This window comes from Bufo gargarizans, chromosome 1 (genome assembly GCF_014858855.1).
Source record: "Bufo gargarizans isolate SCDJY-AF-19 chromosome 1, ASM1485885v1, whole genome shotgun sequence".
Classification (NCBI taxonomy): Eukaryota; Metazoa; Chordata; class Amphibia; order Anura; family Bufonidae; genus Bufo; species Bufo gargarizans.
In genome coordinates this window covers 185,050,606-185,073,616 of record NC_058080.1, presented here as the reverse complement: position 1 = coordinate 185,073,616, position 23,011 = coordinate 185,050,606, and the positions used below count along the sequence as shown (strand labels likewise).

Sequence of the window (23,011 nt, the reverse complement as noted above, 5' to 3'; positions counted from 1 at the left end):
CAGCACAGTACAGAGACCGGCTCCTCTCACACATGTGACCGATCATATGGCCATGACGTCATCAAATGCTTTTTTGCCTGCCCCTTTAAGACTATTTCATGACGTCATCGGCTTCGCCTTCACACAGTCATGTGACAGTATCACGAGTGCATCGACGAAACCAGCAACAACATTCTCCTCGCCCAATTTGTTCGGGCCTGGCTGGGAGGGGGCGGGAGAAGATGATTGACGGATGGGTTAGCCAATGCCATGACGGACAAGGCTGACGCTGCGGCAGGTGGACGGGGCACCTGTCAGGAAAGCGGAAATGCACTTAGTATAGTAGATGGCTGGCTGCTGCTGACCGAGTGTTCGTTACCATGGGCTGCGCGGATTCCTCGGGCTGAGTTGCAGCAGCCATTGTAGTGTGGAGCAGACCTGTGAGACACAGTGAAGCTGCCTCTTGTGTTTAGCGGCACATGGCCGTACGTCACCGCCTGCTGGACCTGCATTAGTCAGTCACCCCTTCAGAATGCCTTGTACTTGTGGGAACTGGAGAAGATGGATCCGTCCTCTGGTCGTTTCCCTCTATGTTACTGGACTGATAGTGGGCATTCCAGTATGTATTTGGGAGATGCAGAAAATGGAGGTAAGAGCCATGAGCTGTACATGAGAGTCCTGTCAGTCCAGGATCCAGGAGAAAGCTGCACACAGTGAATGGAACAGTCTGTGGTTCTATCTACATAATGGTCATACTGCGCCCGGTGTATCCGTATAATGGGCATGCCGTGCCCGGCGTATCCGTATGACGGGGCAGGCCGTGCCCGGCGTATCCGTAGGACATGGCAGCACCATTGCGCTCAACTGTCTCTGCATCCTAAAAATGCAGAGACGGGTAAGAGCATGACATGCCACAGCCCTGCCAGCTAGGCAGGACAGCCACCCAACTCCGAGACTGTCCTGCCAGTTCTGGGGCGGTACAAGTACAAATAATGTTGTTGATATCATTTGCAGTCCTATGTAACACCACAGATAACGCAGTGATAAATCTCTAAGTACAGATAATATAGTAAATGTCCCCTGCAGTCCTATGTAACAGCACAGATAACACAGTGATGGCTCTCTGATTACCGGAAATGTAGTTGTGTTACCTGCAGTCCTATGTAAAACCACAGATAACACTAGTGCTGATAATGTGGTAGTGAGATACTGGGTTTTATAGATGCTCACCCGTCTTTTGTCATGTAAGGTGCTCTAAGTCTGACTAACTCACCCAGCCAGTGGGAAATTATGTATGGATAGATGTGGTTCATAGACTGGCACACTATATCTGGAGACAAGTAGAGGGCAGACAGAATGCTTGATATAAATTACCGTATTTTTCGCTTTATAAGACGCACTCCCCCCCCCCCCCCCCCCCCAAAAAAAAAAGTGGGGGGAAAATGGCCGTGCGTCTTATAAAGCGAATACTTTGCTGGCCGCTATGCTGCACAGCGCGGCCAGCGAAGTATCAGTGTGGAAGGAGGAGGCGGGGACACTTATGGCGGGGCCCGGTGCAGTGACTCTATTCTAATACACCGGGCCCCACAACTGTTAAATACATTCAATCTGATCTTTATTTAATTGTATATGCTCTGACGGTACTTACTGTAGTACCGTAGGTATAGCATTAAGACAGCGCAGACCGGCATCTCCTTCGGTCATGCACCGCCTGCCGCAGCTCCCTCCTCATGCGCCGCCTTCCTGCTTATCTCACTTTATGAATGAACGGGCAGGCGGCGCATGACAGAGGGAGCTGGGGCAGGCGGCGCATGACAGAGGGAGCTGGGGCAGGCGGCGCATGACAGAGGGAGCTGGGGCAGGCGGCGCATAAGTGTGTCATCCACAGATCCCCCCCCCCCCCCCATAACAGTGTGTCATCCACAGATCCCCCCCCCCATAACAGTGTGTCATCCACAGATCCCCCCCCCCCATAACAGTGTGTCATCCACAGATTCCCCCCCCCCCCCATAACAGTGTGTCATCCACAGATTCCCCCCCCCCCCCATAACAGTGTGTCATCCACAGATTCCCCCCCCCCCATAACAGTGTGTCATCCACAGATTCCCCCCCCCCCCATAACAGTGTGTCATCCACAGATTCCCCCCCCCCCATAACAGTGTGTCATCCACAGATTCCCCCCCCCCCATAACAGTGTGTCATCCACAGATTCCCCCCCCCCATAACAGTGTGTCATCCACAGATTCCCCCCCCCCATAACAGTGTGTCATCCACAGATCCCCCCCCCCCATAACAGTGTGTCATCCACAGGTCCCCCCCCCCCCCCATAACAGTGTGTCATCCACAGGTCCTCCCCCCCCCCCCAATAACAGTGTGTCATCCACAGGTCCCCCCCCCCCCCCCCAATAACAGTGTGTCATCCACAGGTCCCCCCCCCCCCCAATAACAGTGTGTCATCCACAGGTTCCCCCCCCCCCCAATACAGTGTGTCATCCACAGGTTCCCCCCCCCCCCCCCCAATAACAGTGTGTCATCCACAGGTTCCCCCCCCCCCCCAATAACAGTGTGTCATCCACAGGTTTCCCCCCCCCCCCCAATAACAGTGTGTCATCCACAGGTTTCCCCCCCCCCCCCATAACAGTGTGTCATCCACAGGTTTCCCCCCCCCCCCATAACAGTGTGTCATCCACAGGTTTCCCCCCCCCCCCCCCATAACAGTGTGTCATCCACAGGTTCCCCCCCCCCCCATAACAGTGTGTCATCCACAGGTTCCCCCCCCCCCAATAACAGTGTGTCATCCACAGGTTTCCCCCCCCCCCCATAACAGTGTGTCATCCACAGACCACCATTAGTTCAAAACCTACCAAAAGCACACCTTTTGGTTCAAAATATTTTTTTCTTATTTTCCTCCTCAAAAACCTAGGTGCGTCTTATATATATCTCAAAAAGTGTGGATGATCCACCAGGATGTGTAAGGTGGGAGTATAAATAAAAATAAAAAACTCAATCACAGGCGGTGGTACGATATTCAGGATTGACCCTCCTAGGGCAAAACCACAGTTTCTCTGTTATTTATAGGAGTTAAATTTGAAAATCTCAGTTCATTAGTGGTGCAGTTGCCCTTGTGTAGCCTCTTCATTGGTTCTCAGCCAATATAGCCTGTGGATATTAAGATCGTAAGTGGATGTTAAAAAATGTAAGCTGATCAGCAGTATAGTAGTTATTGATTGGCTGTACAGACAGGGATAGATGGTTGCAATAGTGTACTTTCTATATATACACAGTAAGGTGAGTAGTATGGCTTTTTTTTTTCTTTTTTTTTTTATGGGTAGCAGTTTAATAATTCTGTATATACAGCCAAATGACTGTCCAGCCCTGCATCTTATTATAGGGAGAGTTTAAGATAGATAGAGATTCAGGTAAAGCTACATTGGGAATAGCGATCTGTCCAATAAAACATTATATAATGAAGTTCTACAACTTTCTAATATGCCTTGTGTAGTAGTTCAGAGCAATTTTCAAGTTACCTGCTTGCTGTCTGTGAATGGGACCATTCTTGCGTACATGTAGAGAATGAATATAGAATACACAGCTGAGAGTTGGATGCAGTTATATCCAGTGCCAGTGATTCTCTGCACCACCACTAATATCTGTAGTCCGATTGCCCTTTCCCACACTGACACATTGTGACAACCCCTCAGCTTCGTCGCAGAACTTTTCATTACACAGTGAAATATCGCCATTAGCTTGGAACGCCCCTTTGCATCAGGACCCCATAAAGAGTACGGAGCTTGTTTTTGCATTTGTATGACTAATGAAGCCTGTATTTGCTCTCTTGCAGGTTGGCGTGCACACCAAAGCCTGGTTTATTGCTGGCATATTTGTGCTCATGACTATACCAATCTCCCTTTGGGGAATTCTGCAGCACTTGGTTCACTACACGCAGCCTGAACTACAAAAGCCCATCATACGGTACTATAGTTATTTCAGAGATGATGCACCCCGCTGTTGTGGTATTTTTTTCTAAACAGTCTTTCTTTTCTTTTCTTGAACAGAATTCTGTGGATGGTGCCCATTTACAGTGTGGACAGTGTAAGTGTTGTTTGATGCTTTGCTTATATTGTAGGCCGTACACATTCCAGGCATTGCTAAGGTGTCTAGTTATAGCTAATGGTTTACTTATAACGATATCTGAGTGCATAGCTAGTCTAAATGCTCCTCTAAGGTTATTCTCTCCTCGTGATATACATATTAAAGTGGTTGTTCCAATAATTAAAAAAATCAAGCAATCCCTGTAAATGACGTATACTAAATTTATTAACTTATTTTTTTATATGCACTTATAGAGCGCTACTATATTCCACAGCGCTTTTCAGACATTAGCATCACACTGTCCCCACTGGGGCTCACAATCTAAATTTCCCAATCAGGATGTCTTTGGAGTGTGGGAGGTACCCAGAGGAAACCCCCCCCCCCAAACACGGGGAGAACATACAAACTCCATGCAGAGGTTGTCCTTGGTCAGATTAGAGCCCCGGACACCAGCGCTGCAAGGCAACAGTGCTAACCACTGAGCCGCCATGCTGCCCAGCAAATGAGTGGATACTCGCTTTTTTCCCTGTTTCTGCTAGCACTGCACAAAGTTCTTTCCGCTGCTGACATCATCTTGGCTGCAGCGGTGATGATCCATGCACGGGTCACTGCTGCAGCCAATCCCTGGCCTCAGCCATGCACAGGAGATCTCTGCTGAGGCCAGGGATTGGCTGCAGCGGGGACTTCTGTGCACAGAATGTCACTGCTGCAGCCAGAAAAACAAAGAGCAGCGGTGAGGACCAGAGCGCATTACGGATGCAGCAGAGGAGAAAACAGTTGAGTATATACATTTATTTGTTATTTTAGGCAGTTGTATTTAAGCATCTTCATTTTCTTAATTCCCAGGGAACCCCTTTAATATGAATTTAGTTTGCTACTTAAAGGGATTCTGTCACCTCGTTTTAGCTTATAGAGCTGCGGACATGCATGGCTAGATCGCCGCTAGCATGTCCGCAATATACCTGTCCCATAGAACTGTGTCCTTTTATTGTGTTAAAAAAATGATTTTATAGATATGTAAATGACCCTGGTAAGGAGCCCAAGGGGCTGTACGAACCTTCCTGGTGCCCAGCCACGCCCCCCTGTAAAGGAGCCCAGCACCGCCGGCGTCCTCCCAATCTCCTCCTTTTTCACAGTTAGATTGCTGTAATCTCGCAATGCTTCCCATATGCACCATTATTTGCTGATGGGGCGAGGGTTATTTCATGACTCTTTAGCATCTTGTATTTCTGTAAAATGCCTTCTCCTCTGTTTTATATCAATGTCTGTACTACAGTGGATTGCCTTGAAGTATCCTGACATTGCCATATATGTGGACACCTGCAGAGAGTGCTACGAAGCCTATGTTATCTACAACTTCATGATTTTCCTCTTGAACTATTTAACAAATCGCTGTCCAAATCTGGCACTGGTGCTTGAAGCAAAAGATCAGCAGAGACACCTACCTCCTCTGTGTTGTTTTCCTCCTTGGCCTATGGGAGAGTAAGTAATCGCCCTGTTTTATAAATGATACGTATTCCAGGAAAAGCTCTGTATTCTGCTTTTGGGGCAGCTTTCTTACATACCATGAACAGTAAGGCTTCTTGTCGCAGAAAAGCTACACATTTTTTGTAACGATAATCAATGGTGTAGCACTGCACCTATGACACAACATGCAAGCTGGATTTTTTGCGACTGTCGCAGTGCCACTCCATTGACCTGACATTACAAAAAATGTTCCGTGACATAAATGTAGTGCGACACGTATTGCAGCACAGTTGAACCGTTTTTGTCACGTAACACATGTCGCCATGTAGCCTAAATGAACATGCAGTAGCACAGAAGAGGTTTCATCCAGGAACAGCACTAGTAACCATTGATGTGGATGAAACATGTCACCAGCTCCATCATGCCTCGTGTGGTCCTAGCAGGCCCAGCATTGTAGATGTTTACACGGCCCACCATTGGGCACCGGGGGCCTTTTGCTGTGTGGCTAGGGTAAGTTATAGTGCGACATTACTCCATATTCATAGTGTGATATACATCTAGATTAGGGCCTAGTGCAAAATATTTTTACAAATTGGCCAACCCCTTTAAAGGCCCATTTACGCAGGCAGATAATCTGCGTGTGCCTGTAACATGCTCCATTTGACATTGTAACAAGTCGTTTAGCGCTAATTTATTTTCATTTTAATGCTGCATTTGTTATAAGAGGTTCATATGAACGATCATTTGTTGTCAGCAGCTTACCCCATTTACATGAAGAGATGTTCTCCCGACTAATGAGAATTTTTATGTCTGTATAAAAATGACAAACGAGCATTTAGCCGTTTGATCTTTTGACAGTGTTTATGTAAATTATCATTCTGATAAAATGGGCCTTAACATCCTATAGTCTGCAAGATTCAGGGACATGCGGAAAATACTGACGAACAGTGTGGAATTTTGGGTTTTTCACTTTTTGGCTTCTTAAAGAATTGCCATCCAGCTTTAGGGTACTTTCACACTAGTGTTGTTAGAATCCGGCAGGCAGTTTTTAAAGATCAAAAGATAAACCCGCTCCTCCTATATCCCGGCACATGCGCAGACTGGAAAACCGGATGCAGCAATTTCCGGAACACTTGGTACCGGATCCGGCATTAATACATCTCTATGGAAATTATTGCCGGCAAGTGTGGTATTGTTCCTGGATTTTGGCCAGAAAAAATACCACAGCATGCTGCAGTATTTTGTCCGGTCAAATACCGTACAGTGACTGAACTGAAGACATCCTGATGCATCCTGAACTGATTGCTTTCCATTCAGAATGCATTAGGACAGAACTGATGCGTATTTTCCGGTATTGAGACCCTTTACCGGATTTCAATGCCGGAAAAGACTAACGTTAGTGTGAAAGTACCCTAACAGGACAAATCTTCCAAACTTGTAAGGGTACTTTTACACTAGCGTCATTATTTTCCGGTATTAAAATCTGGTAAAGGGTCTCAATACCGGAAAAAACGCACCAGTGTTTTCCTAATGCATTCTGAATGGAAAGCAATCAGTTCAGTATGCATCAGGATGTCTTCAGTTCAGTCCCTTGTATGGTACTTGACCGGAGAAAACAATACCGCACTTGCCAGATCCGGCATTAATTTCCATGGAGATGAATTAATGCCGGATCCCGTACCAAGTGTTTTGGAAATTGCCACATCGCCGGATACGGTTTTCCGGTCTGCGCATGCACCAGGGGTATAGGAGAAGCTAGTTTCTCTTTTGATCTTTGAATACCATGATCCATTATTCCGGATGAGACGGATCCGGTATATCACTGGATCCGTCTAGCAGGATACAGAAAAAACTGCTATCCGTTTGTATACGGTTTGCCGGATCTGCCTGCTGGATTCGAACAACGCTAGTGTGAAAGTACTCTTATGCAGTAATTGCACCCCTTTCCTCTATGTGATTTATGCTCTTCTGGACTTTGTGATAGTCATGTGGGAAAAACTGCTATAATTAAGACTCATCAGAATAGAATTTTTCATAAATAAGGAATTATATCTGTTTTTCATTTATTAGAAAAGTATAATTGAATTATTTCATTTTCAATATTTACCTATAGGAGCAGAACCATTTCTGGATGAAATATTAGCCCAGTAATGGGATGTATACAGGTGTCGTGGATGAAGCTTTTATAATGTATGTGAATTGTCTTGCAGTGTGCTGTTGTTTCGATGTAAATTGGGCGTGCTCCAGTATACAGTAGTTCGACCAGTTACCACTATAATTGCTTTGTAAGTATTTAATGCAGTCTCGGCACTTTAGTAGTGTGTTTGGTGTTGTCTTAAGATCTTTGTATTTTGCTGTGCTAAAAGGTTGCACCACCTACGCTGTATTTTTAAAAAGCAATACAGATATTCGTATGTAGATGCTATGGGGGAGTGTGTTCCTGTGGAAAGTCTGAAAGACGGCTTCTGAAGCTTCTCAAAATCTGAAAACCCATCTGAGCCCATATTTCTTGCTAAAAGTTAAAATATCATAGAGAGTCCTATCCTACGGACAAAATATTGTTTCCTTTGTACTTACCCTCCATTGCGCCACCAATGCCGCCGTCTCCTCTGCACTCAGACTGGCATCGACAGTGTGATGGATCGGTAAGTACTGAAGGAATAATCTTTCCTCCACAGGTGATAAGACTCTAGGATTTCAAAAAAAAAAATAAAATACCAGGGCCAGGAGAAACCTCTGGCAGCAATTTTTCTCCCTTGAGAACAATGGATCAGTATATTGAAATCCATTCATCATTCCCCTGACATTTGCCATCAGACAGGTAGAGATAGAACACCCCCAGACACATCTTCTAATGACCAATGTGTCCTCTCTCATTTGTACCCAGTACTGGCTTCGGCTTTAAAACGCTTCAAATAAAACAGTGAATTCAATCTAGAAGTTTTCTCCCTGTATAGCACAAAGCAAGATCACTTTTTAACATATTAGGATTTACCATTCAAACTTCCAGGTCTAAAAAATGCATGGACAGCCTTTAGGGCATGTTCACACCTCAGACTTTTCCATGTAGATTTTGGCATGCATTCCGTGCTAAGAATTGAGTGTATTCCACCCGTCATTATTTCGCCACATTGAGCGGGGCTAAATCCATATGGGGATCTCTGCAGCATGTAGAACTGCACATCTGTGGCAGAAATTCGAGGGTCAGCCTGGGATTTCTGACGCAGACGCCGAAGCAGAAAAATCCACCTTTGTCAAGTACATATTAAAATATATACAGTACAAAGACCAAAAGTTTGGACACACCTTCTCATTCAAAGAGTTTTCTTTATGTTCATGACTATGAAAATTGTAGATTCACACTTGAAGGCATCAAAACTATGAATTAACACATATGGAATTATATACATAACAAAAAAGTGTGAAACAACTGAAAATATGTCATATTCTAGGTTCTTCAAAGTAGCCACCTTTTGCTTTGATTACTGCTTTGCACACTCTTGGCATTCTCTTGATGAGCTTCAAGAGGTAGTCACCTGAAATGGTTTTCACTTCACAGGTGTGCCCTGTAGGTTTAATAAGTGGGATTTCTTGCCTTATAAATGGGGTTGGGACCATCAGTTGGGTTGTGGAGAAGTCAGGTGGATACACAGCTGACAGTCCTACTGAATAGACTGTTAGAATTTGTATTATGGCAAGAAAAAAGCAGCTAAGTAAAGAAAAACAAGTGGCCATCATTACTTTAAGAAATGAAGGTCAGTCAGTCCGAAAAATTGGGAAAACTTTGAAAGTGTCCCCAAGTGCAGTCACAAAAACCATTAAGCGCTACAAAGAAACTGGCTCACATGCGGACCGCCCTAGGAAAGGAAGACCAAGAGTCACCTCTGCTGCGGAGGATAAGTTCATCCGAGTCACCAGCCTCAGAAATCACAGGCTAACAGCAGCTCAGATTAGAGACCAGGTCAATGCCACACAGAGTTCTAGCAGCAGACACATCTCTAGTGTTAAGAGGAGACTGTGTGAATCAGGCCTTCAATGGTAGAATATCTGCTAGGAAACCACTGCTAAGGACAGGCAACAAGCAGAAGAGACTTGTTTGGGCTAAAGAACATAAGGAATGGACATTAGACCAGTGGAAATCTGTGCTTTGGTCTGATGAGTCCAAATTTGAGATCTTTAATACCAACCACCGTGTCTTTGTGCGACGCAGAAAAGGTGAATGGATGGACTCTACATGCCTGGTTCCCACCGTGAAGCATGGAGGAGGAGGTGTGATGGTGTGGGGGTGCTTTGCTGGTGACACTGTTGGGGATTTATTCAAAATTGAAGGCATACTGAACCAGCATGGCTACCACAGCATCTTGCAGCGGCATGCTATTCCATCCGGTTTGCGTTTAGTTGGAACATCATTTATTTTTCAACAGGACAATGACCCCAAACACTCCTCCAGGCTGTGTAAGGGCTATTTGACCATAAAGGAGAGTGATGGGGTGCTGCGCCAGATGACCTGGCGTCCATGTCACCGGACCTGAACCCAATCGAGATGGTTTGGGGGTGAGCTGGACCGCAGAGTGAAGGCAAAAGGGCCAACAAGTGCTAAGCATCTCTGGGAACTCCTTCAAGACTGTTCGAAGACCATTTCAGGTGACTACCTTTTGAAGCTCATCAAGAGAATGCCAAGAGTGTGCAAAGCAGTAATCAAAGCAAAAGGTGGCTACTTTGAAGAACCTAGAATATGACATATTTTCAGTTGTTTCACAATTTTTTGTTATGTATATAATTCCACATGTGTTAATTCATAGTTTTGATGCCTTCAGTGTGAATCTACAATTTTCATAGTCATGAAAATAAAGAAAACTCTTTGAATGAGAAGGTGTGTCCAAACTTTTGGTCTGTACTGTATATATTAAAAATGAGTCCCACAAAGAGGAAATGGCAGAGCCTACAAGGGGCATATATACTAAGATCAGAAAGAAGTTTTTTACACAGTCCCACTATATACCAAACAATTATTGAGGCAAAATGCAATAGAGCCTTCATGTTCTGAAGTAATAGGCACTGTGAAGAATAAAGAGAGGTCTAAACATGTATATTGCCCAAGAAACCACAGGGATGGCATGCACCCCAACATGCATTTCACAGAGTGCCTCCTTCTGGGGGTGGATTTAGCAGGGAGTGTACATTGTGTTTTTAGTCAACCCATATCAGGGTGAGGTATGAATCTGAGGAATAACTACAATGTGGGGAAACATTGATAACCAGCTGCTTACACTTGTGTTGTCTTTAGGATTTGTCAGTTGACTGGGATCTATGGTGAAGGAGATTTTAATCTAAAAAATGCATGGACATACTTGGTGATAATTAACAATGCCTCGCAATTGGTGAGTGGCTCACAGAAAGATGTATGCAGATGTGTATATTGTATATATACAATATAATGTGGAGTAATGTGTGACTGCCTTTAAAGGACATTTTTGTCTATGTGCACATTAAAATGTGAGAAGGACTGGTTGCCACCACTTGTAGAGCTTCCTACACACTGCACTGCTGTACAATAGATGTCCACAGCTTATGTCTGTGACCGGCAATAATGTCTATTACGGACATTACAGCCTTTAGATGCTGTGATCAAGTGTGATCACTGCATCTAGAGGGGGAAAATTACTGCATTCCTGTGCTGTGATTGGGTAATTAATTCTAATAGGGTGGGTCTCTGAAGACCCAGCCTATTAGAGATGTAATTCCTATGTTGGCCAGGAGGTGGCAGGTCATTGTAGGAAATCGGCAATCTACATATTGCTATACTCCTTTTTGGAGTAGGATAATATTCTAGAAAAAACAAAGTAGTGGACATTGTGGCCTCCTAAAGGGGCTACAATTTATTTTATTTTTTAAAGTAAAAAAATATAAATTTTTAATCACCACCCTTTCCTTAGAATAAAAAAGTACAGATATAGTAGAGTTAACACACATACTTTGAGATGTGTTATCTAAACTAAATGCGTTAAGCAAACACTTTCAATGGCTTTTGTTTCAAGATAACACGATGAGTTAAGAAATTTGAGTTGTTTGTGTTAACCCTGCTACATCTGTAAATACATAAATAATAAAAAAATATAAACATCATGGGTGTTGCCGTATCTGAAAATGCCTGTACAATTAAAATTCAAAAATATTTTTCCAATACGGTGAATGGCGCAACAGAAAAACTTACCAAAATGGCCTATTCGCCATTTCTTCATTCCTTCACTAACCCCCCAGGAGATCGATGCATGAAATAGCAGCAGTCTCCTCCACTAGTGACCAAGCGATTGCCGGGAGGGAACGTATCCTTCCCGTCAATCGTCTGCCACGTCGGCTGTGTACAGGCTTTACTTGTAAACATCTTGGTCTGCAATCTGGCTGGTTCCAAAGAGGACCTGTCGCCACAAAATGCAGTGCATACTGCAGGCGGATTATAGAGCAGGAGGAGCTGAGCAGTTTGATATATAGTTTTATGGGAAAACCGCTCTGTAAGCAGAATATATAATTACAAAACTCTGGCTTCAAAACTCTAACTTCTCAATGACTTTTTAACATATAGCAATATTTTAGTTGTAACACGAATTCGGTAACAATAACACCATGTAAACTTGTAATTAATGCATATTTCCTTTATTTATCCATCCAGGATGACATAATATTTGGCCCTGTGATGGTGGATGGATAAATAAAGGAAATGTGCATTTTTTTAAAGTTTGCATTGCAAGGAGTGCTGTGGTTATTATTGCTGATTAGTTATGGATTACAGCCTACCACAGAGCACCAATTTAAAGAGAATCTATCACAATAAAAAATGCAGTGCAATCTACAGGCCGCATGAGCTGAGCAGATTGATATATAGTTTTCTGGGAATAAATTCAGTAAAATTTGTAATTTAATTATTCATGTGGAAGATGTTATCCGCTATTGAAAACACTCAATGTGTGTGTCACTGAGAACACCTCCCCTGTGTACAGCTACCAGTGACTGACAGCTTATCTATGTATACACACTTACACAGAGAACGCTATCAATCACTGATAACAACTCCCCTGTATACAGCTACCAGTAACTGACAGCTATCTATGTGTATATATACACACACAGAGAATGCTATTAATCACTGATGATAACTCCCCTGTGTACAGGTATCAGTGACTGACAGCTATATATGTATACACATTTACACATAGAATGCTATAAATCACTGATAACACCTCCCCCATCTATGCCTATCAGTGACTGACAGCTATCTATGTATACACACTTACACAGGGATTGCTATGTATAATTGATAACACCACCCCTATGTACAACTGAGGTCAGAAATAACAGAGATTTAAATGTATAAATTACACGTTTTATTGAATTTTTCTTCCCATAAAATGATGTATCAATCACTATTTTACTGTAGGACATAGCCAGGCCCAAATGGTATATGATGGCTGCTGTGACTGGAATTCTCAGTCATTTCATTTTACAGTTCATAGTAGATACTACTGATGTGCAGACATATTGAGTTATAAATATGTATTACTCACCCTCTTTATCATTCATTTTGGTTTTTCAATTTGTTTGTAAAAATTTGGGTGTCTTTGCTCTATAGAGGAGTTGAGAAGACCTGACCGCCGCTTTAGGTTTTGGGTGGAACTGTTCTGTAAAGGAGAATTCTGTCAGTTGTTCTAAAAGACCATTTAGTATGCGCTTGCTTATCCTTTCAGTATACTTAGGGTCAGAGTAGGATTAGAGATGAGTGAATCAATTTATACAAATAGCAGCACATGAACAGTTGCTGCTCTGGAAGCGAATCAGAGCCTCTGTGCTTGCGCCGCAGGCATGAGATGTCTGGCCCTATCAAGCAAGCAGCAGTGGTCCTCACAGGTGAAGAACTCTTGTTGATGAGACAAATCAATTTGCTTATCTCTAAGTATAATCCAAAATTCAACCCTGTGTACTCAATTCTACTTTGTTTTCCTAAACTGAATATTTGTCTGTATGGCACTTTTTTTTTTTCTTTTGCAGTTTGCCATGTACTGTCTTGTCCTGTTCTACAAAGTGCTGAAGGAAGAACTGAATCCTATTAAACCAGTTGGCAAATTCCTGTGTGTGAAGATGGTCGTCTTTGTTTCTTTCTGGTATGGGTGGCTTTGGTTATTGAAACCTCTGTACAGTAGCTTCATTGTTTTACAAAGTAAGATGAGGTAAGGTAGGGATTTGTATCATATTAATCCAAGATTACGAAGGCCATATATGAAGAACGGCGAGTAGTACACCAGTTTGAATCGGGGGCAGAGCGTGTGTATTGTAGTTCCCATCACATTGCCCCACTGTTAATGAATACAGCCCAGACTTCTGAACAGTGTAATGACATAGAATTAATAAAGCAGTATTACAAAGCGTCCAGAAGGTCGTGTCCCCTTCTGCAGCACATAAGAAGAACCATTCGAAGTACGTCAAATAACCTGGATGGTGGCATTGATACATGGCCTATATTGTAGTGGAATATTTTCAAAGTCCATGACATACAATATAATCATAAGTTAGAGGTCAAACACCACGCTGTGATAGATATAAACAGGCCATGGACTACTTCTGCTCTCACAGAGAAACCTAAAAAGCTCTCCACCATGTACTGCTTTATGTATGACAATACTGACAAAAGAGGGGTCGATGTTACAAATAAAACCATGGTGACACATTTACCTAGGATATAGGGTATAGTCAGCCTTGGCCCTTGCAAAGGGTCAGACAAAATTTACGGCAAAAATAAAACCCAGAAAAATATTTCTTTTTAAATTCTGCTTTTGCTTTATTCTCCAAGCAAAGAACAGATAATGACGATAAAATGCATAAGTCTCAATTTATCAAAACCTGTACAAAGGGAAACTGACTTAATTGCTCATAGCAACCAATTCCACCTTTCACTTTTCATAGATCATTTGCAAAATGAAAGGATCGATCCTATTTGCTATGGGCCACTAAGTCATTTTTCCTTTGCACCAGTTTTGATAAATCCCCCACAGTAGGTGATGTTACCAGGGCTTTTTTTCTGGCGGAACGCACCGGAACGGTGTTCCGCCACCTTTTGACTTCGCAGCCTGCCATGCTCCAGCATCGCAGGCTGCGATGTATCAGCGGGGAGGGAGGCCGGTGCGTTCACTGTGCTCCGGCCCCGCCGCTCCAGTACAGTTATAAAATGTGTAATTCAATTAATAATGATTTATGCTGCCCCCTCTGTAGTATAACATTCAATATATCCTACTCACAGGGCTACTGTTATATCGTAATGCAGGCCGGCCGGGCAGATGACCGGCAGCGTGACTGACTGACTGACGTCACGTGCCTGCCAGGCTTACTTTATGAATAAAGCAGGCGGCGCAGACACGTGACGTCAATCAGTTACAGTGCCGCTCGTCTGCCCAGCCGGCCTGCATTACGATATAACAGTAGCCCTGTGAGTAGGATATATTGAATGTTATACTACAGAGGGGGCAGCATGAATCATTATTAATTGAATTACACATTTTATAACTGTACTGATAGGTATGTAGTACAAAAACCCTTTAATCTCTAATATTATTTTGATCTCCACCCATATGTACTCCAATAAATTCAGTATTCTATTACCTGTGCTCTTTTTGCCCAGTGTACCCGATTCCAACACGTCTAAGTGTTCCATTCCTCTTTCAACCCCAATCTATTTATAACTTGTCTACCCACCAAACCATTTAAAGTACCTTTTATATGACCATATTGTGATATTAAATAATAAGAAAAACAATTTGGAACCGCTAATCTGGGAGCTGAAGCACTTCTTTCTTTATCCTGGGGATAGCACCTTTCCAGAGAAAATCCCCCATTAAACTATCGAGCAACTTAAAAAGACTCTGCGGTAACCTCAATGGGGCATTTTGGAGAACATAAAGTTTTTTGGGGAGAAAGATCATTTTTATTAGATTTACCTGACCCTGTATTGACATTGGTAATCTCTGCCAAATATGTACTTTGGTCCTAAGTTCTTTTAATAAGGGGAGTATATTAAATTTTTCGTATTCTGCTATATTTCCAGAAATTTGTATACCCAAGTATTTAAAATTCTCATATTTCTCTAACACATGCACCCTTAATCACCCTGTGATTGTACATCACCTAACATCAACAAGTGTGACTTCCCCCAATTAATATTTAATCCAGAAAAGAAACCGAACTTATTATATCAATAACTCTATTAAACTGATCCCCAGTATTGTGCATAAATAATAAAATATCATCCGCGTACATTAATAGTTTTTCTTCTCCACCCTTATATTGAAAACCTTTAATCTCCCTATCATTTCTTATTATGCCTACCAAGGGCTCAATTGCAATAGCAAATGGTAATGGTGAGAGGGGGCATCCCTGTCTAGTGCCCCGATAAAGGGCAAGGGGCAGGGACAGGCTCCCATCCACCATCACTCTAGCCCTAGGATTATGATATATTAGCTGAATCCATCTTATAAATTCCTCCCCCATGCCGACCCTTTTTAATACTGCCCATAAGTACTCCCATTCAATACAATCGAATGCCTTTTGGGCATCCAGTGAAAGTACCGCTTTTCCTATCGCCCATGACGGCACCACCAGAGAGAGGAGGATCCGCCCCCCGAGACAGGAAACCTGCAGAATAAAAAGGGCAGACACTCTCCTCCCCTTCAGTGTGGTTTCCTGTCTCTGGTGGGAAGCCTGTAGCATGGATGCATCAGATCCCTCTCTCTGGTGGCGCTCCGCTACTGACCTGCGGTCCCTGGGAATTGGCGGCATCGAGGTGTGCTGAGGACCATACAGAGGCACAGCTGAACTCCGGAGGGGGTATTCAGTGTGCTGGAGCTGGGAGAAGCCGGCGCCTCCGTGGAGGTGCCGCGAAGATTGACGCCGGCCGCCTGGGGGAGGAAGAGGAGGGGCTTCGGCAGTGAGTGCCGGATAGCGCTCCTGCAGTCATGTGACCGGCGTATGCGTCGGCGGTGACGTCATCGGTATGCGCCCTATGAGAGGAGCGCGATTTTCCTATTGCCGGCGTCCGTTTGCGACCTGGCTGAGCCTGCATCATGGAGGAAGACAAGCCATCTGAGGAGCTTGCTGTCCCTCCTGCTTCGGTACCTCTGAAGGGGTGAGTGGGGTCTCTTTTGACCTAGATTCCATTTTACTAATTGGCATTACTGTTTACTTACAGGTTAAGCCTAAGAAAGTGGTGGCCAAAAAGAAAAATTTAGAGTGTGCTTTGTGTAAAGTGGGGTTACCCTCAGAGTGGGATAAAAAAAATGTGCCAGGCCTGTATAGACAGGACAGTTGCAGAAGAATCTCCTTCCTTTTATAAATGTCTACAGGCGTTAGTTCGGTCAGAGGTTAACTCCTCTTTAACTGCTAAAAAGGATCAGCGGCCTATTCGTAAAGAGACCCGGCGAAATCCCATTTTTTCAGAAGAAGAGGAAAATTTTCCTTCTTCAGTAATTGAACTTTCTGACGTCTCATATCAGTCCTCTCCTGACGAGGAAGAAGGTCAGGGGCAGAGACCATGTTTCCCTGTGGAAGATACGGAGAAGCTTTTAAAGGCCGTTCGTTCTACTATGGGCATAGAAGAGACCCGGGAGCCCCGTTCCTTTCAGGACATTATGTTTGAAGGGTTAGAAGCCAGACAACATGGTACTTTTCCGGTACACAAAAATGTAGCTGCGTTGATTAAAGGGGAGTGGAAGAAACCAAATAAGAGAGTATTTATTTCCAAGAATCTCAAACGCAAATACCCCTTTAAAGAAGAGGACTCTGCCTCCTGGGATAGGGCTCCCCGTATTGACGTGGCCATCTCCAAGGTCTCTAGGAAAACGGCCTTGCCATTTGAGGATACCGGTATACTGAAAGACCCTCTAGATAAAAAAAGCAGACTCTTTTCTTAAAGGAGCTTGGGAGGCATCTACCTCATCCTTTAGGCCCAGTATAGCCTCCACCTGTACGGCCCGTTCCTTAATTGTTTGGCTATCCGAATTAGAAGCTCAGCTAAAAAACAGGAGTCCCCGTGAGGAGATACTGGCCTCCCTCCCTACGATTAAAAAAGCAGCTGATTTTTTAGCGGATGCATCTGCCGACTCAGTCAGACTGGCCGCTAAGTCAGCAGCCTTATCCAACTCTGCTCGGAGAGCACTGTGGATAAAGAATTGGAGTGGCGATACTGCCTCCAAGACTAAGCTCTGCGGAGTTCCATGTGAGGGGGAGTACCTCTTTGGTCCTAGTTTGGACGACCTCCTGGATAAGGCGGCTGACAGAAAGAGAAAGTTTCCCGGTTTTCAGAGCTTTCCCCAGTAAAAACAGGTTTAGTCGCTCCTTTCGTACCTTTAAAAGTAACCAGGAACAGGATAGAAAACCTAGGGAAGACCGGTTTAGGGGTCAAAGGAAGAGCAGAATTTTTTTCTTTAACCAGCCCTCCTCAGATAAAAAGAAGTCTGACCAGCAATGACGCCAGCATTCCGGTAGGGGGCAGACTGAAGGGTTTTGCTTTAGAATGGAGGAGTATTTCCTTGAGCCCTTGGGTACTCGATACCATTTCTAGAGGCCTAAATCTGGAATTCCTTCAGTCTCCTCCTGCCAGATTCTTACCCACCATAGTTCCGTGTTCCGTGCAGGGAAGATCCGTCATGGAAAAACAGGTGGTGAAACTAGTAGAAAAATCAGTTTTAATCCCGGTGTTAGAAGAGGAAAGAGGGAAAGGGTTCTATTCCCCGCTTTTTCTGGTCAAAAAACCAGACTGTTCCTGGAGAACCATCATAAATCTAAAGAAACTAAATCTCTTCCTTCAGCCAAAGAAATTCAAGATGGAGACGATAAAATCAGCGATCAATCTCTTATACCCTCAGTGCTTTATGGCAGTTCTCGACCTAAAGGACGCATAGTACCACGTCCCCATTGCTGTAGAACATCAGAAGTTCCTAAGGGTAGCAGTTTTTTGGGATGGTCATCTTCAACATTTTCAGTACCAGGCTCTCTCTTTCGGGCTTTCCATGGCTCCGAGAGTTTTCACAAAATTGGTAGCAGAGATGGCGGCCCACATAAGGGAAAGGGACATCCTTTTTATCCCTTACTTAGACGTTTTCTTAATCGTAGGTCAGTCAGAAGAGGCTTGCAGTCTTGCAGTTCTAGAGGTCCGTTCCATTTTAGGCAAACTGGGTTGGATGATAAACGAGGAGAAGTCACGATCCCGTCCACTAAAGAAACAGGTGTTCCTGGGCCTAATTTTGGACTCCTCTCTCCAGAGATGTTTTTTACCTGTAGAGAAGATACAGACCGTTCAAAGCAAGGTTACGAGTCTAACCCAGAGACCAGTGACTTCCATAAGGAAAGCAATGTCAGTCCTGGGCTCCCTCACGTCCTGTATTCCAGCAGTAAGGTGGGCACAGCTTCATTCCAGGACCTTACAGTGGGAGATTCTGGCCAGTTGGGAGAAGAGCAGGTCACTGGATGCAAGTTTGGAAGTCTCTTCCCAGACTATCCAGGAACTAGCCTGGTGGCTAGAAAAAAGAAATCTAACACAGGGGACCCCTTGGAAAATCGAGAGTTTAGTTTGTCTGACTACGGACGCAAGCCCTTGGGGGTGGGGGGGGGGCTCACATTCAAGGTTCTTCCTATCAGGGCTGTTGTAATTCCCTTCAGAAAATTCAATCCTCAAATCTAAAGGAACGGATGGCAGTGGGCTTAGCTATGAGGAGTTCACTTCCAGAAATAAAGGGAAAGAATTTAAGAGTTCTTTCAGACAACAGGACGGTAGTTTCCTATTTAAACAGACAAGGAGGAACGAGATGCAGAGCCCTCATGAAAGAAGCCTTCTCTATTCTGGAGTTAGCAGAGAGAACGTGTTCCTCGATTTCAGCCGTTCACATAAGGGGTGTGGAGAACAAACAAGCCGATTTCCTGAGCCGTCATACCCTGTCTCAGGGGGAGCGGTTATTGGACCCATTAGTCTTCCAGAAGATTGTAGATCTTTGGGGCCTTCCGGAAATCGACTTGTTTGCTACCCATTCAAACAAGAAAGTTCCGAGGTTCTTTTCTCTAGACGAGTCGGGGTCCCCTTGTGGGATGGATGCTCTGTCCCAGGAGTGGAAGTTTCATCTAGCTTACGCCTTCCCCCCCCCCCCTTTCCCCTGATTCCCCGGGTTTTGAGGAAGATTCGGGAAGAAAAGGCCAGGGTAATCCTAATAGCACCCTTTTGGCCCAGGAGAGCCTGGTTCACGGGGCTCATCACCATGTCAGTGTCCGATCCTTGGGTTCTTCCTTCGGCCAGGAGGCTTCTAAGCCAGGGACCGGTGATACATCCAGCTGTGGAGAACCTACACTTAACGGCCTGGAATTTGAGAGGTGGTTACTAAACAAGGAAGGGTTTTCTGACGCCCTAGTTTCTACCCTGTTAAAGAGCAAGAAAGAGGTCACTGTTGGAATTTATAGCAGAATCTGGCATAAATTTCTAGACTTCGCCCAGATCCAGTTAGGGAGCATCCCTGCAGTAGCCCCCTTACATACTATCCTGGAGTTTCTCCAGAAGGGGCTAGAACTGGGCCTAGCGGTCAGCACTCTAAGAGTTCAGGTCTCAGCTCTTTCAGCCTTATTCAACCTGAACTTAGCAGGGAATTCATGGGTTTCCAGATTTTTTAGGGCTGTAGATAGAACCTCCCTAGTGTCAGTTCCTAGGCCTCCTCCGTGAAGTTTAGAGGTAGTGCTGAAAGCCTTATCAGTATCTCCCTTTGAGCCTATTGAGTCCTGCTCTATCAAGCATCTGACCTTCAAACTAGCCTTGTTAATAGCCTTAAACTCCGCCCGCAGTATTAGTGAAATTCAGGCCATCTCCATAAATCCTCCGTATACTTTGATATTAGATGACAAGGTTATCATTCGTCCTGACCCGGCCTTCCTCCCGAAAGTCGTCTCTAAATTTCACCGTTATCAGGAGATTGTTCTTCCTACCCTTTTTCAGAATCCTTCTACTAAGGAGGAAGAGTCTCTCCATTGTCTTGATGTCAGAAGAGCTCTTTTAGCTTATCTATCCTCCACATCTACCTGGCGGAAGTCTTCTTCACTGTTTCTGCAGTTTCAGGGAGTGAATAAGGGTTCGGCTGCCTCTAAAGGTTCCATCGCCCGATGGATTGTTGCTGCTATTTCCTTATCCTATCTATCCTCTGGTCTGTCCCCTCCTGTTGGGTTAAGGGCTCACTCGACCAGAGCGGTGGCGGCATCTTGGGCAGAGAGATCTGTGGTTCCAATTGAGAAAATTTGCAAGGCAGCCACTTGGTCTTCACCCTCTACCTTCTTTAAACACTATAGGTTGAACTTTTCGGGGGATTCTTCCTTTGGTGAAGGGGTCCTTCTTTCTACATCCCACCCTTAAGAGTTCCTCTAATATGTCTCTGGTGGTGCTGTCATGGGCGATAGGAAAAAATGGTATTACTTACCGGTAATTTTATTTTACGGAGCCCATGACAGCACCACGGCTTTCCCTCCCTATGTGTCCTTCCTTTTTGCACGGGGGATATAAAAAAAAAAAGAGGTGATTATATATAAAAAAAAAAAATGTTCATTTACACGTCTAATATATGTTGGCGGCCTTCCTCCGGTACTTGGAAAACTCACTGAAGGGGAGGAGAGTGTCCGCCCTTTTTTATTCTGCAGGTTTCCTGTCTCGGGGGGCGGATCCTCCTCTCTCTGGTGGTGCTGTCATGGGCTAAAAACAATAAAATAAAATTACCGGTAAGAAATACCATTTTTCTCCCCCGATTCTAATCTATTAGCTTCGATATTTAGGAACAACCTATTATATGTTTGAGTATATCGTTCTCCCGGGTATGAAGCCTGTCTGGTCCTCATTTACAACTCCCCCCAACCACCTTCGACAACCTCTTGGCCAAAACCTTTGCCAAGATTTTAACGTCCGTGTTTAGGAGAGATATTGGCCTATATGATCCGGGATCTAGTTGTTCTTTATCCTTTTTAGGAATTAGGGTAATAATTGCCTCTTTCATGGATTTTGGCCTCATTCAGTGTTGTTTTTAACTCTGGTATTAACACCTGGGAGAACTTTTATATATTTCAAAAGGGAGCCCATCACATCCTGGTGCTTTATCCGGTTTTACCTTACTCAAAACCTCTTTTATTTCCGCCATCGATATTTCTTTCTCCAAGTATTCCTTTTGGGGCTGAGATATCTCTCTGAGATATCCTATCTAGGTATAGGTCCAGATCTTGTTTTGTGTAATGTACCCTAGATTTATAGAGTTCCTGGAAGTGTTCCAGAAACACTTCTTTAATTCCTTCCGTGTACTAATTGTTTTGCCCGTTTTATCTTTGATCGCCCCTATCCAGGATTTCCCTCTTTGATTTCTTACTATACTTGCCAAAATTTTACCAACCTTTTCTCCCTCTGAAGCTAGGCGGATCCCTTGGAAAAGTTATTCTTTCCTACTTCTATACATTTGGTATACCTTTAACTTTTCTTGTTGTTCCTCCCATATTTTCCTATTGTAGTCTGTACGGTGTGTTATACAGGTCATTCTTGCTACTTCTACATTTTTTTCCAGTGCATTACCTATTTCTCTAGTACTCTTTTTCCAATAATTCACCTTTTTAAAGAGCAATCCTCTCAGATATGCCTTAGCTGTATCCCAAACAATTAACCTACTAGCAGTGCCATTATTCTCCACCCCCAAAAATCTTTTGTTCTTCCATTATAGTCTCTTTATCTGTGATCATCGTTAACCAGTGGGAGTTGAACTTAAATGGTAACAAAACATTTTTTTTAATCAGATTTAATTCCATTACCACTGCACTGTGGTCTGATAGAGCCATAGGCAGGTACTTTATCTTAATCCTATTTTGGGACATTAAGTTTTTATTTCCCAGGACCATGTCTATCCTTGACCAGGTTTGATGACTCCAGACACACATGGTTTCATCCAGGTTTTGAAGACTCCAGACATCAACCCAGTTGAATTCTTGGGCTAATTTAAAAAAAATCTACTTTTAATGCTCCTCCACCTCTGCCAGACGTTCTATCCCTGAGTGGATCCATCACCGCGTTATAGTCTCCTATCGCGATCATTTTGGATTCCTGTCTATTCAACATAAATCTATACAATTGATACAAGACATCCGGTTTATATGGTGGTGGGATATATATATTCGCAATAACCATTTTAACACCTTCTATATTGCAATATAGAAAGAGGTACCTGCCATAGTCATCCGCTTCAAATGCCAAACACTCAAATCTAATCTTATTATGTATCAAAATTGAGACCCCTCTAGAGTAAGTAGTGTATACTGAATGGTACCCCTCCGCTATCCATCTCTTCCTACAACCATCTTATCCAAATGTGTCTCTTGGAGGCAGATGATGGCTGGCAAGAACCTCTTCATCCACTCAAGGATAGCATGTCTCTTT

At 43.9% G+C, this 23,011-nt stretch overlaps 1 protein-coding gene across 1 annotated transcript in view; it reads left to right on the top strand.

Annotated features, from left to right (window-relative positions):
- The first annotated feature begins 219 nt into the window (after nucleotides 1-219).
- TMEM184C (transmembrane protein 184C) overlaps nucleotides 220-23,011 on the top strand; it is a 42,291-nt gene continuing 19,499 nt past the window's right edge. Inside the window, exons 1-7 of the mRNA XM_044300409.1 lie at nucleotides 220-628; nucleotides 3,821-3,951; nucleotides 4,035-4,071; nucleotides 5,348-5,553; nucleotides 7,749-7,823; nucleotides 10,826-10,919; nucleotides 13,582-13,694. Of these exons, the coding sequence (XP_044156344.1) occupies nucleotides 512-628; nucleotides 3,821-3,951; nucleotides 4,035-4,071; nucleotides 5,348-5,553; nucleotides 7,749-7,823; nucleotides 10,826-10,919; nucleotides 13,582-13,694 (773 nt within the window). The 5' untranslated portion in view covers nucleotides 220-511. The remainder of the gene's footprint in view (nucleotides 629-3,820; nucleotides 3,952-4,034; nucleotides 4,072-5,347; nucleotides 5,554-7,748; nucleotides 7,824-10,825; nucleotides 10,920-13,581; nucleotides 13,695-23,011) is intronic.